Source organism: Telmatherina bonti (assembly GCF_933228915.1).
Source record: "Telmatherina bonti genome assembly, chromosome: 23".
Classification (NCBI taxonomy): Eukaryota; Metazoa; Chordata; class Actinopteri; order Atheriniformes; family Telmatherinidae; genus Telmatherina; species Telmatherina bonti.
Genome location: NC_136632.1, coordinates 19,524,326 through 19,539,083, shown reverse-complemented (window position 1 = coordinate 19,539,083; position 14,758 = coordinate 19,524,326). Strand labels below are relative to the sequence as shown.

The 14,758-nt window shown below is 39.9% G+C and overlaps 1 protein-coding gene across 1 annotated transcript; it reads right to left on the bottom strand.

Moving 5' to 3' along the window:
* Positions 1–1,916: 1,916 nt before the first annotated feature.
* On the bottom strand, positions 1,917–14,169 carry csrp2 (cysteine and glycine-rich protein 2). The gene is made up of 6 exons (XM_079263290.1): positions 14,105–14,169; positions 12,761–12,881; positions 10,681–10,849; positions 8,701–8,830; positions 6,695–6,788; positions 1,917–2,032 (listed from the first exon to the last, which is right to left on the bottom strand). The coding sequence occupies exons 2-6, from the start codon at positions 12,870–12,872 to the stop codon at positions 1,956–1,958; spliced, it is 582 nt and encodes a 193-aa protein (XP_079119416.1). The 5' UTR covers positions 12,873–12,881; positions 14,105–14,169; the 3' UTR covers positions 1,917–1,955.
* Between the last annotated feature and the right edge of the window lie 589 nt (positions 14,170–14,758).

The window sequence follows — 14,758 nt, the reverse complement described above, 5'->3', positions numbered from 1 at the left end:
TCTTTTCTTTCTTTCCTTTTCCGTTGTGCAAAATAATAACCTTAAAACAGTTGTCATGCAGTATTAACGCAGGATTAAGTGCTTGATTTGAGACTCCTTCAGCAGTGGCGGCTCTTAACATGATAGAAAAATATCCTACAGACAATGTGATACAGTATATTTATTTTAAAACTATTTATAGATAAATTAACCATCATTTTTACGTTTCACATCATTTTAGCTGAGTAGGTTTTTATGCGGAGATAATTAGTGAAGAAAAATAGCTGTTTATCATGGAAGCCTGGAAAGTTTCCCTGACAGGTACAGGCGAGTTGTATTTATTGACAGCAGAGTTGCTAAGGAAAAGGAACGCCACAGACGAGTTTACGAGAACGCTTCATTCCATGTACATTTCTATCCAGAAGCTGTAAAGTCTTATTTGTTTTGTGTGTCTTTTGTCTGCCTACAACATTGCACTGATTGTGTTTTTGTTTTGTTTTCTCTTGAATTTTTATTATTAGTTATCTTTTATTAATTTGGCCATTACTGAAGAGAAAGGCCCAGCAGCTACTCAACGCTTCCATTGTTCACAGAAAGGAAAGGGCTCGTCAAACGTGACCGCCTCCTGACGCTTTCTGTGCGGACCCCAGCAGGATGGACAGAGATGGAAAGAATGTTCATTTGTACATATATACTTTTTCTCTGGCTTTTTTTTTCCAGTGTTAGTCAAAGGTGCTCCTGGATTATTTTTTTTTCTTTTGGTTTTATTAAAGTTGAGGAAATTCCTCCAAGCAAACAGAAAGGAGAGACTTGCGTGACTATACTCCAAGTGTATGACTGTAGCTTTTAGTGATGTCCAACACTGCTGTCTATAGGCATTTAAACCCTGAAATCCCCTCTCCCTCCTCGCCAAGAAACTCCATTGCATGTACGATGCTTGGGACAGCTGGGCTTTTCGCCGTCTCCATCCGGCCTGGAGGCGGTCACCATGGTGACATCCCAGCAAGCCACGTGTCTGTATATAGTGAATGTTAAGTATTTGCAAGTACCTTTTCTGCATTATGTTCATCTGTCTTTTTTTTTTTTTTCTTCTTTCTCCAAATCCAGTGTATTTAGTGGAAGCTGTCATCCAAGTTGGCAGATTTCCAGTCAGGCCTCACGTGCAAGTGTGTATATTTGAATGTTTCATGCTTGTGGACTCTTCAGGTTTTTTTTTTTTCTGTCATTCATGGATGGGTTTGTTATACCACTGGATGTACAAATTGTAAAGAAAAGACACTACAGAACTAAGGCAGACGCCGATTTTTCTTTCGTTTTCTAAAAGCGGAAATGTGATCACGCCATAGTTTTAAAGGCTAGACGGAGGTTATATTATATTAAAAGGTCTCCAAAACCTGTTCGGGCCTCATGTTTGCATCGTCTAAACGGGGACAGTCATGCCACCATTCCACGTTTCAAACCTTCCATCATACTAACCACTGATGTCACCGCTGCCCTACAAAGACACACAGCAGCTGTGTCCTTTTTTTTTTCTTTTTTTCTTTTTTAGTTTATATATCAATAACTAGCCACTTATACGTTCAAATATGTTGGTTAGTGTTTGCTTTTTTTTTTTTTTTTTTTTGGGGCAGAGTTCACCAGGCTCATCCAGTTCTTCCAGCAGCCTAGAGTCTATCATGTCTCCCCTCTCACCCTCACCATGTGGGATAGTAGAAGAAGAAAAAAAAAAAAAAAGCACATAATCATCTCCAGTGCCTCTCTGCCCACCTTCAGACACCACTGTAACTCCGCTTCAGATGTAAACATACGGGCATGGTTCAGTTTTAATGGCTTTAATAATAAAATACAGTCAAATGTGAACATCTGCTTTGTTTGTGTTTATTTCAGCATTAAAAGCACTTGAGGGGAAAAAGAGAAGCATTCATGTTGGACAGAGAGTCGTATAAAATAGTCGTGGGTGTGATCCAGTTGAGCCATCACTGAGCGTGAACCAGAGCACCGGCTCCTTGTCCGTAACCAAACCCTTTGGGTCCGAAGTTCTTGGCGTAACATGCTGCAGAGGAAAAGAGATGTTAACAAGCTGCCAGTTTTTATCAAACCTTTTTTTTTTTTTTTTAATAAATAGAAATATTCAAGGGAATAACTCAGATAATTCTTATCCTGCTGCTATAGTTTTAAATATGTACCCTTGATTTGGTACATATTTACACATTACGCCAGTTCCCACTGGAAATATTTGACTAACAGCTCCTGCATACTCTTGACCGGTCACATGGAGCAGGACAAACAAAGTCTGTCAGGTCGAAGCTGGTCTAAACATTGATTATCATTCCTTTCAGGTATTTCTGAGATAACAGTTTATGGCATCATCTAGCTATTATTCATTATTTTATCATTATTTAACCAAAGTATCGTCTCAAAAAGTGTCCTGGTCAGACAAAAACCTGCATAAGCAGGGATGAAGTATCAACACATACGTTCACCAGTTACCTCAGCTGGTCCACCTGTTCAATTGATTGTTAGTACAAAAAAAAACTAATCAATCACTGACATGGCAGTAACCCAGTGCATGTAAACATAGTTAAGATGAGTTGTTGAAGTTCAAACTGAGCATCAGACTAAGAAAGAAATAGGATTTAAGTGACTTTGAATGTAGCGTGATCAGACTGGTTGATCTACTGGGATTTTCATACAAGTATCTCTACAGAGAATGGTCCTATGTAAGATAGAAAATATCCAGCAAGCAGTTCTCTGGATGAAAATGTGTTGCTGATGTCAGATGAGAATGGCTAGACTGGGTGGAGATGATATAAAAGACAACAGGTACTCAAATAACCACTGGTTCCAACCAAGACAGGCAGAATAACGGCACCATACACACAACACATCCAACCTTGAAGCAGATGGCCTACAGCAACGCAGGACGACACCAGATGCCGCTCCTGAACTTCCTCAGGTAAGAACAAGAAACTGAAGCTACAATTCGGCTGCAAATCAAAGCGTGACAAAAGAAGATGGAAAAACAATGTCTGATATAATAAGTCTCCGTTTCAGCTGCAATATTCAGATGGGAGGATGAGAATGTGGTGGAAACGACACAAAGCCGGTTCCATCCCACCTTGTATCAACAGATGGATCAGGCTGCTGGCGTTGTCATGGTGACAGGGATATTTTCTTGCCACACTTTGGGCCCCTTATCATTACTGAAACACCACAGCCTGCCTGAGTATTGCTGCTGATCATCCCTTTATGAGCAGAGTGGAGCATGTTCTGATGGAAACTTCCAGCAGGATGATGCACCATGTCACATCCTCTCTTACTGCTTTCCTGAACATGATGGGTTCACTGCACTCCAGTGGCCTCCACAGTCATCAGATCTCAATAAAAACAGCAGCTTTGGGATGTGGTGGAACAGGAGATTCTCATGGATGTGCAGCTGCGATGAAATGCTTCTGTCCTGATTCGATTCCAATTTTTTGTGTTCCGATTTGATTTAAATTGCGATTCTCACAATTCTTTGATATTGCTGATTTTTGTAGATTAAACAAAAAAGAAAAATGTAGATTTTTTTTTTTTTTTTTTGCTCGTCATTTTTGTTGATTTCAATTAGGAAAAAAACAACATAGTAGCCAGACCATCATTCTGCTGCTATAATGTCCAAGAAGACAAGTAAAAAGATCAATAAAAATGACAAAAATATTTTTAACGAATTGTTTTTATTTATTGAAAAAAAATTTTTAAATTAAAAAAAAAAAAAAAATTAAAATTGCGAAGCAAAAAAATCCCAATATTCCATTTTTCGATTTGATTTTCCCCACCCCTCGTAACTGTGACAGTATCATGTCAAAATAGTGCAAAATCACAAAAATTAGTCCAAAATAGTGCAAAATCTCTGAGGAATAAAGTTCTGAAGGCATAAAGGAGTCCAACAAGGTGCGGATAATAAAGTGACAGGTGAGTGTACAAACACAGTAAACAACTATATGCTGAAAGTAACTAAAAACATTTTTAATCACTGCAAGCCAGTAGATAACCCATTGCCCCCACCTCGAAGATGTGACAGCATGACAGGAACCAAAATGTGTGAGAATACATGCGCCTGAGGGAGCTAAATGCAACTTCTTCAATCATTTTTACACAAACATACACTGCTACTTCACTGCATAAACATATCTCCTCAATTTAACCTCAAACTTGTTCAAGCAGAGTCTTGACCACCTGGAACCAGAGGGGAGGTCTCACCAGGTACCAAAGTGACGCATTTATTCCAGCTTTTGCTGTTTATCTCACACTGACGTGTCGAGTTTAACTTCACTGCTCGAGTTGTGGTCAAACCAAACGGTGCAGCACTGCAACCGTCGCTTCGCTGCCATCTTTCAGTTTTAAAATATGACAACTTGAGTCTGCTCTTTGCGTTTTGTCTGAGAAACCCTGGAGCTGAGCCACATTACCGTCGAGCAAATGTTGCTCAGACAGACACAGGACGTCTCTGTTATGAAGACAACGAGGAGCATAAAACCGCTGCCTGATAACAGCAGCGGAGTTCAGCCTTTAGAGCCGACATGCAACATTCCTGCTCATCAGCACAAGGTTTCAGTATGACATTCAGTAAACATCCATCCGCTGATGTCTGTGTGTGTGTGTGTTCTCTGTCTAACCAAACTATTTAATATCATTGTGGCGACGAGAAAACAACCATTGTGGAGGACAGATTGCAGTTGTTGCTGCTTTAAGGACAGAGTGCCGGTGGCGTCCAGCCAAACCAGCACAGAAAACACACAAATCCTTGGGATAGCAACAGCTGGCGCGCGGGATTTCTCTTAAAGAGCTTGTTAAATAAGAACCAGTTCAACAAGGTCTTTATTGCCCTACCTGCCAAGCAGATAACTGGGAGGACTGGGCAAGCTACTAGTTAATGGTTTTTATCACTTATTCAGAGGAAGTACTAAACCAAGCAGTTTTTTGTCAGCAGTTTCAACCTCTACCTGCCTCAAATCATATCACTCATGTATAGAAATGCAAAGGTGTGTGTGTGTGTTTTAATATTCTACACAGTGACCAGCTCTGATACTGTTTATTCACTTGTAATATTTAAAAATGTGCTCCACCCAAACATTTAATCCATTCACGTCTCTTTTGGACCTAACAGAACCTCTTGGTCGAGAATGATGAGAAGCAAACTACCTACAAGGCAGGAACTACAGCGAGGTGACCCCTTAGTTCAGGTTAACTATCTTGTCGTAACAATGCTTCTGGTGAGTGAACTTTGCCACAAGAAGCTGCTTAGTTCCCTTTTAAATGGAGGCTAATTTGTAAGGAAAATGTATTTGTAGGACGAGCAGCAGAGTTGAGTATGTTGGTTCTGCCCGTGAAGAACTTGTCAAATCGTCCCTACGAACACCGAACAGCTTGTTTTGCTTCTGACTTGTGTTTTGAGTTTTAGGTAGCCCAGGTGCTGCCATTTATCTGCCTGATTAGCAGCAGCTGACACCGTGGCTGACAAGCTGCAGTAGCAGGTTGGTGTCTGCTCTGAACACGCCGCGTTTCATCTGGGTTTGGCTTGTATGGCTGTAGAGTAGTAAATTATTACATTTCTAACGCGTCTTGTTTCCTCAGACTTCAGGGACACCAAGCAGCAGTCAACGGCAGAATCAGCTGCTTCAATTAAGGTAAGTTTAAATAATTATTTCATGGATTCAAACTAGCAACTCAGCTTTGCTGCTTTTCCCACAAATACATTTGTTTCTTCCAGCTGTGTCAACATTTAGAATGGAAATAAAAGGGTTTCCAGTGGTGGAAGATGTACTGCCAAAAAGGACTGTTACAACAACAGAACAAAATCAGCCATCTTGCATCGATTTTCCTACTTTTGTGCTAAAATTATGTATAATTTAATTAAAGAAAAGGATATAATATAAATTTTAACATCATTAAGACTGGATTAAAATGAATCTCCCTGCGCTGGACTGGTGAGCTGTCCAGGGTGTCCCCTGCCTCTCGCCCAAAGACTGCTGGGATAGGCTCCAGCTTCCCTGCAACTCTTAATCAGACTAACCGGTTTGGATAATGAATGAATGAATGTATGAATAAAATTAATCTGAAATAGTGTTGCATAGCTTTTGTACTAATAACAAGCTGTCTTTCTGGTTAGGGATGTTTTAATGTGGATGAGTAACACAAACTTGAAACCAGTCAGTGAAATTTAAAGGAAGTATAGCGACATGAACGCTGCATAATTTTAGTGGACTGAAGACATTTTTGGTCTTTTTCTACAAAATAATAATTTCAAAGAAAAAAAGGCTCCCACAGCTGGAAATACTGCGAGGTTGTGCAAGGCAGCATTTTGTCCGCAGTAATCAAGTAAATAAAGTGGAAAAAGCTGTTCTGTTTGCAGCATGTTGAGAAATAATACTTGATGACTGTATCAGTGTTTGATCAAATCTCCATCAGAAATAAGTGAGTGGAAAGCAAACGGGTCAGTCTGGGGATTTTCCCATGAACAGTCGGTGCGACTGAAGCCCGCTTTGTGATGCTCAGCTCTGCCATGTCAACGTCTGCCTTACTGCTACGACTTCTCTCCCTCACAAACTACAATTCAAGTGCATTTTTGTTCCATTACATTACAACACTGTAAACACATATCTTAGAAGAAGTAGATATTTTTGTATGCTGTTACTCTGCAAAAAAGCATTGCATATGTTTAGTTTCATCTTACCTTTGCAGTAAATTTCTCCATCTTTCTCAGTCTGAGTGGTGGACTCCAGGCTTTTCCCGCATTTTGCGCAACGAAAACAGTTCTTATGCCATGGCTGTGAGAACGAGAAGCGCAAAGAAGTCAGCATTTTCTATCCGTACTGGCAACTGAGGTCTGCTTCAGGTCTACATCTGGGTACGACCCTTTCAGGCTTGAACAATGTCAGAACTAAAAGGAAAAGTATTACTTGACGGATGATAAATGCAGATGTTTCTTGGATCGGTTATCATTTCCCTTCATTAAAAACCATCAAAAGAAACTTTTCCCACAGCCCGGAGCGTTGCTGAAATTACAGGTTGTGACTCGTCTCTCCTCCTCCCATTAGGAAAGATTAACAGCTCATATTCTGGTGACATCTGCTATAAATTAGTCTGTTTGTCAAATGATCAACACTTCTTTTTTAGGTCAAACAAACCACTGAACACGAATCTTTCTTATCACACAAAAGTTTGCTTCCAGACAAAATGTAACATCTATGTCCTCATCAGCTGGATGTCGGTGCATCAGCACAGCCTCCTGTGAACAGTTTACGGCGCAGCTTCAAACAGAAAAAACAGGGTTTGTGTTCTCTCATTTAGTGCCGACCACACCAAACCTCCTGCATGTGGTTCAGCACTGTGCACCATGTGTGTTCAATCCAGACTAAAACGTTCCACCCGAGTGGTTTTTAGAAGCAGATTGTGTTCCTGTGGGTTTTTCCAGAAAGCAACATTTCCCGGCTTTGACGCTTCGTTTCTGCTCTGTCTGAACTTAAAAACTGTCAAAATGATAATTAAAAAGATGGATGTCATACTGAACTCGCATTACGGCTTATAATCTGTAGAACCAGCATGGAGGTGCAGGAGGAGATGCCTAGTGGAGTGTAAGTTTGGACTCTCTCTAATTAACTCGCCTATTTTGGCTCCAAGTGTTTATTTCCTTCTGGCTTCATGCATGTGCATTTACCAGTTCCAACATGAAATGGCTTTTAATCATTCATCTTCATGCATTTAGCAATGATAGCTGCAATTTTGGAGAATACATGACTTGACATTGGCAAGAATGATCGGACAAGTGGGGTTTAACACCTTAAGTCTTAAATGCACCATTTTTTAAGCAACGGTTCATTTCTAACTGCGTTGTTGTATAACTCATGAGCTCCTTTTATAAAGGATTCCCTCGAGGATGGGGGTGTATATTTGGTCTTATGTTATCTGTGAGTTCTAGGTGTCAGAGGAGGATGTAATGTTGAGGTTTATGAGCATGACTTTATAACGATAACTTGTCTTTAATGCATTCGCTGCCTGGCATTGTTGTAGCAGGGAGCCTTGTGCGTTCTGGAGCATTTTGGCTCACTTTTGCAGAATGTGGGGGGCTGTGTGTGTGTGTGTGTGTGTGTGTGTGTGTGTGTGTGTGTTAAGGAGTCTTTGGGGTGCACGCTTGAAGGCTGTTCATTCACAACTTGTTGTGTGGGTGCTGGGTGTGCACTCAGGGAGCACATTTTGGAGGCATTCTGATGCATGCCCAGCCAAATTGGCTTTCCATGTCCAAAAACCACAAAAACGCCAGCAATGAGTTAATGAAAGGAGCTTAACTCATTCATACAGTTGTGTCTCTGTGAGAACAGCGAAGCTTTCTTGCAGATTGCTGGGAAATCTGGGTTTTTGGTGTAAAAGATGTTGACATGCAGGTCAGAAACAAACCCTGAAAACCCTGCTGTAATGTTTCAGTGTGTGTAAAATCATTGGAGGGATTCTTGTCATTTGGAAGCATCCAGCTCAAAAGTAATAAGAGCATGTACCCAAAGGTTTAGCAGAATACTCATTCATGATACAGATTACTCAGCTAGAGTAAAAACGGGGTGTTGCAGCAGCTAAAATCACCTTTTACAGCAATTTTGCCATTTCTGAAAGGAGCGACCAGCTTTTGCTCTACAATAATCTGGTTTCATAAAGGAGATTAATCATAGGTCTGAATAAAACCCTCACCTTGCCTGCCCCCATGACCTTCTCCGCTGCGTAGACCGAGTCTCCACACCTGGCACATTTCTCCGAGCCTCCAAACTTCTGTGCAAACTTGGATGGGTTGGGGTTGGTGGTGGGTCTGTGAGTTTGAGCTCTTGGAGGAGAAATAAAGCATTTGATTACTTGTTTTGGAAAAAGGATAAAATCCACCTGTAAACCTCTGATTTTCTCAGATTTATTATAGGTTTTATCATTGCACTTATAGGCTTTAATAGTCTGTTTTATAAGCCTGGCTGCAAACCTGTTTCCTTGTGGGACAATAAAGTTACTTTGAGATGTAGTTTTAATGTGTTAAAACTTCTTGGGAGTGCAAAAGCACGCTTTTTGTAATTTGCATGAGGGATTGATGATGGATAATTGGCTCTTAAGATGCCAGTTCTGAGGGGCTTGTAAAATATGAAAACAGTCAGTCTCTGGCACGTTCAGCTTTTTCTCCCAGAAAGTCTCCTCTGTTCTTTAGAAAACATTTATTTACATGATGAATATCGACTGTTTCGGTTCTAAACCAATGAAACATTAATCGTGTTTTCATCCTAGTAAATAACTTTTAGAATGATTTTAAGTTTGCAGATGAAATCTAAAGCATAAGTCTGCTGTTTTTTTGGTTTTTTCCTGAGCTCTTTCAATCATTAGTGGGGAAAATGAGTGGAGCACCCTGAGGCCCCTCGGAGCAGTGCTTACTGAAGGGTGACTGCCAACCCCAGTGGCCCCTGAATGAAGTCCTTTGTGGTGGAGGACAGGATCCCTCTGGTTACATAATTAACCGTTTCATAACAAGAATCACCTGACATCTGCAGCATGATAAACACTCTGGCTAGACCTGTGTGTGTGCTTTTTCCCATGTGTTTGTTGCATATACTATAAACATATGTGGCCTAACACACTCTTTGCTTGTCAAATACAATCTGAAAGACTGTAATTTTAGATAATGCATGCACAGGAAGCAGACCAGTCCCGTTCCAGGGTCTTTTATTACAGGTTTCACTTCGTACTTAATCATTAATTCTGAATTTTACACTTCCAGGATCTACATTGTGAAATATTTCCACCAAGGTCTCTGTCCCCTCAAAGATCCTGTGGTTTGGATGGTGAGGAAAGGAAAGTAGAGATTTAGAGAGGGGCAGAACTGGTGGAAAACAAGCAGACCCGTATCTATCTGGTGCTCTTAAGTATTGCAAGAATGTGACCGGTTCTGATAAGTTTGCTGCCATTTGAATGAAAGGAATATTAGTGACAGGTACACAGTAAATGTTACCAGGCAAACGTTTACAGTTTTTCTCTGATGGCATGAAAAGGTGGGCTGAAAGCCTTAAAACTGAACTATAAACAAACACTTAGTGGCAAGAAACCTTCAGAAACCATTAAGCTTCGCAGCCGTAACACACACCCTGAGATTTGGCTTGATTACAGCTTTTTGACTAAGTTTAAGCTCTCTTATTTTCAACCTTTTTGTCAATGTTTGCATTTACCAGTTGCCTAAACATTGTGTAGTAGTGTATTGCTTTGGTGAAGAACGTCAAGTCCAGCATCATCACCACATGCTGTTGAGGTACAACAGTGGCCCCACAGTCAGCAGCCACATCCTATAAACATCATTACACACGATGTGGCAAAGAACTCGGTGACCTCTGCAACCTCACGGCACTGCTTGTGTAATTACGCCTGATGAAACTCTCTTTACAGGGATGTCGTTATCATAACGAATCAGTCAGTTTTCATGCATTTTCATTGTTACTGGCAAGACTGCAAGTTTCACGGTGCTGCACAGCCGCTTTCGAGTCTCCCTACTTCACCTGCAGGAGTGTGTTAACAGCTTTTTATCATGCATGACTAATCTACAAATGATCATAGTCATCCATTATCTGAAGGTTTGTGCCACTCTGTGTGTCCAATGCTCTGCACAACCACTGTATACCAGTGTACTTGTGTTGAGGTGCAGCTTACTCTTCAGGTTTGATTCCCAGCCGCTCTCCTCGGTCCATGTTCAGCGTTCCTGCTCCCTGCCCGTAGCCATAGCCTTTAGGTCCGTATTTCTTCCCGTAGCAGGACTTACAGTAGATTTCCTGGTCATGAATTGCCAGTGTGGTGCTGTCTAAACCTTTCCTGCAGACCACTGAGTACACACACACACACACACACACACACACACACACACAGATTTTATCATGATAGACTTCCCAGGTTAAATTTGTGTCATTGTAACTCTAAGCTCTAAATAAGGTAGATGCTTTCAGCAGAGTCAAACTAGAACAGGACTTTCATAATCCACTTGTGCAGGTTTTAGACTGAGGAGGTGCTGCTGAGCTGTAAGCGCCAACACTTTGCAGTGTCAGTGTGACAGGAAATTCTGTAAGGAATAATCAAACTGCTGCTTAGAGATGAAGATCAGAGACGGAGAGAGGTTTGAAGGGAAGTGAAAAAGAAACTGCGGTATTCTGCTTGCAGTTTGACTTGGAATTTATGTCCATAACCCCACACTGCAGTTCTTGTTCTTCTCCTGCAGGTTTTAGAGGCTTCGCTGTGCCAAAAGGTGTTTGAATCAGGTGTGTTGGAGCAGGGAAATGTCTAAAACCTGCAGGGCAGTGGCGCTCAGATCAGAATTTTGAGATTCCTGCTTTAGGATTAATTTAATAGTACTTCCTTCAAATGAATAATTATTCATAAATATTTCAAACGTCTCCACTTGGATGAGAGACTTCCTAAATGTATCATTTAGCTTGTAATTATATGCAAAAGGTGGAACCTTAGTTTTCACTTCTTGCCAACAATCTCATTGTGCATTCAAAAAAAATTTTTTTTCAACTTGTTCACAGGAAGTTTGGATGTTGTTACAAGTTTGTTTTTTTTGTTTTTTTATTTTATTTATTTCTGTTTATTCAAAAGTATTTGAAGCCTGTAAAGTGAAAACTAAGAAGTCTGGTTTTAAGATTTCACTCAAGTTGCAAGTAAACTATCCATCTCATCTTCAATCTTGTAATGAACGCTTGTTTGATATATTTCCCATCAACTGACCCTTAAATCCTTTCATTTCCAGATCCATTTTTGTTGCAGTTGTTCAGGCTTCTATTCATTTTCTTGTTCCCTTCTGCTAAAAAGTTGGCGTCATTAATACCGAGGTGTCAGAGTATGCAGTCTCACAGAAAGCCCTTTTCACTGTGTCCTCCCTGTAAGTATAAAGATGTTTTCTTACACAAAGAGCAGAGAAAACCCAGTTTCAGACAGATCTTATTGTAACAGAACTGCACAAGAACTTGTCCTTGGTGGTAGTTTTTCTGCTTGGAAGACTGATACATGAGTCTCATAATAAAAGAAGCATTCAAGGACTGTTCATGGTGGGAACAAGCAGTTCATCCATTCGACATACTGAAAACAAATGCAAACCCAACCAACCTTATGACCACTGTGAAATATCAGCACATGCTTTTTTTGATCAGCTGAAGTGGTGAAACTGAGTTCAAGAGTTGCTCTGCAGACCATTTCCATTTCTGAACTTCCATGGAAGCTTGGAGACATGCAGCAAAATGGTTGAACAAAAGTCCTCCCATATATACATATTATATATGTGCAGGATAAGGCAACGTTTTTATGGCAGGCCTGAGATTTCTATAATCATGCTAAAGATTCTTGGCAGCTTTTGTTTTAATGCCTAACAGGATGGAGGCAGATGCATAAAAGAAAAGAAATGGTTTCAGAAGTAAGTAGGAAAAATTAGGTACTAAAAAATTTGTCCTGTTAACCTTTTAACATCATATTTCCTTTTTTCCCCACAGCTCTCAAAGCTCAGGTGGCTGGAGTTGCTTTTAACTGAGTTTTTCTAACCGCTCTTTAATGCAGATGCCATATCTCATTACTACAACAGGATTGGAAAAAGGCCTAAGCTTTGACTTTTAGCCTTCACCGTCAACTTTAAATTAAAAAAGCAATAAAATATGAATGAAAATATGTTGTATAATCATTGTGAAATACTAAGAAGTGATTACAAATGATATCCTGCCTCCATGTAGTGTTTTACAGCTGTACTTACTGCAGAGAAAACAGCATTTGTGGAAGCTCTTCCCATCACACTGCACCTCCTCAGCGTGGTAAACAGTCCCTCGGCACGCTCCGCATTTGTTGCCTCCTCCCCAGTTTGGCATGGTCTCTTTCTAGGAGGAGATGGTGAAATGACATGAGTCTATTCCTGCTGTTCTTCTGATACATCCTGTTTTTTTTTGTTTTTTTTAAAGAACTTTCTCATCTAGCTCCATAATCCAAGCTAAAAGCCATGAAATGAAAACCACTAATGCGGGCAACAACCACAACCCTGAAGACAACTCAACTCCAAACAAGGTGAGCCTAAACAACAGAATAGATTAATACCCTGAGGAATGTTTTCAGGGCGCCTCCTTTAGAGCTTTTCTTGTTTGATAAGCTGCAGGACCAGAACACAACTGTTCTGTAGCCTCATTGGGAACATTTTGCCCACAATTACAGACTTGCTCTCATTTGAAAATGTGTTGAAAATTTATGCTTATCAGTTAAATTGAACATTGAAGACTTTGTGTGATTCATGGCACAGCAAGCCTGCAGTGACACACTTCAGAGGCTCAAGTTAAAATACAGTCATTTTAAATAATTAGAAGTAAACACAGATGGTTTGACACTAATAATGTTCTCAGATGGATTAGAGGGCAGAGGGCCAAGCCACATGAGAGGGTCCAAAGATCACAAATGTTCATTTTCGTGATATGATGAGAAGGTCAGACTATTAAAAAGTCTTAAAACAACCAGCATTTGTCTTTATTTTGATAGAAAAGCTGGCCTGTGAGATCATGTCAGTACTGGAAGAATTGATTCAGAATTTAAAATTTGGATCCAAAAACTAACTTTGAGATTATTGGTTTCCAGAATGTCCATCAGAGCTGAGAATAATGAAACTTTTATATATATATATATATATTTTTTTTTTTTAAATGAAGTAGATACACTGAAGAATCCCCCAGATTTAACCAGTTTTTTCTTAAACTTGTTAATTCAAGAAGATTTACTTCTCTGAAACACATCACAAAAACCTGACAAAAATTAAAAATGAGCAGAAAATAATGGTAAAATGCATGGAAAACTGGATAGTTGAGTTTTTTTTCCCTCACTAGACCTTGATGGTGTATAGCTGCCTTTTTAATTGTTAGCGAACTTTTTAATTTCTTCTTTTTGTTCTTATTCTTTGTTTCGTCTATGTTCCTTACACACACACCATTTAAATGTCCACACACCCTTTTTAGGCATTAAAAACTGCGGCTCCTGTCCAACATCTCCCTTTCCACACACCATTAATAAACTACAAATCTACAATAACCAATTATTACACAAAACGATTGAGTAAAAATACCTCTTTAAGGTGAGCCGGTAAAGGAGCTGTTTCAGTGTCCCAGATGTGAAAATGACTGAAGTCGGTTAAGTATTAATCGTGTATCGAGCTGGTTTTTACGAACCTCAGAAGCAGGCTTTACTGAGACTAAAATGCCACATACACCTCGTTTCTACTGTTTCAGGAGGAGGGGTTGCAAGGGGCGTGAACTTCACACTGCTGCCTTCAATTGCAGTCGGAAATTACTCTTATAATGGCACTAAACGCATACTTTATCATTGTAACACAAAACCTCCTGGGAAAGTCGGGTATTTGACTCAACAGACTTCCTTATTGGTTCTAAAATAGGTTATGAAACAATCTATAAAAGATGAGCGTAGAATGACAGGGTGATATGTGATATTATTTCCCCTAAGGGTATAGAAGATGTGAGATTTTGTTGCCTGGTTTCCGTGTTGCTGGATTATGACTGGAGCAGAAACCTGTGAAGGATGTAGGATTTTCTTTCTTTCTTTTATGAAGTTTTGACAGATTGGTGAACAAGGAGGACAGTGGAAGATGGAAGATGCTTTTCTGTGGGTGAAAGTGCATCTATTTAAAAAAAAAAAAAAAAAAAAAAATCACAGATTTCTGCAGGAAAGAGGAGTTTGGCATTACTTTTAGAGGCTTAAAGAA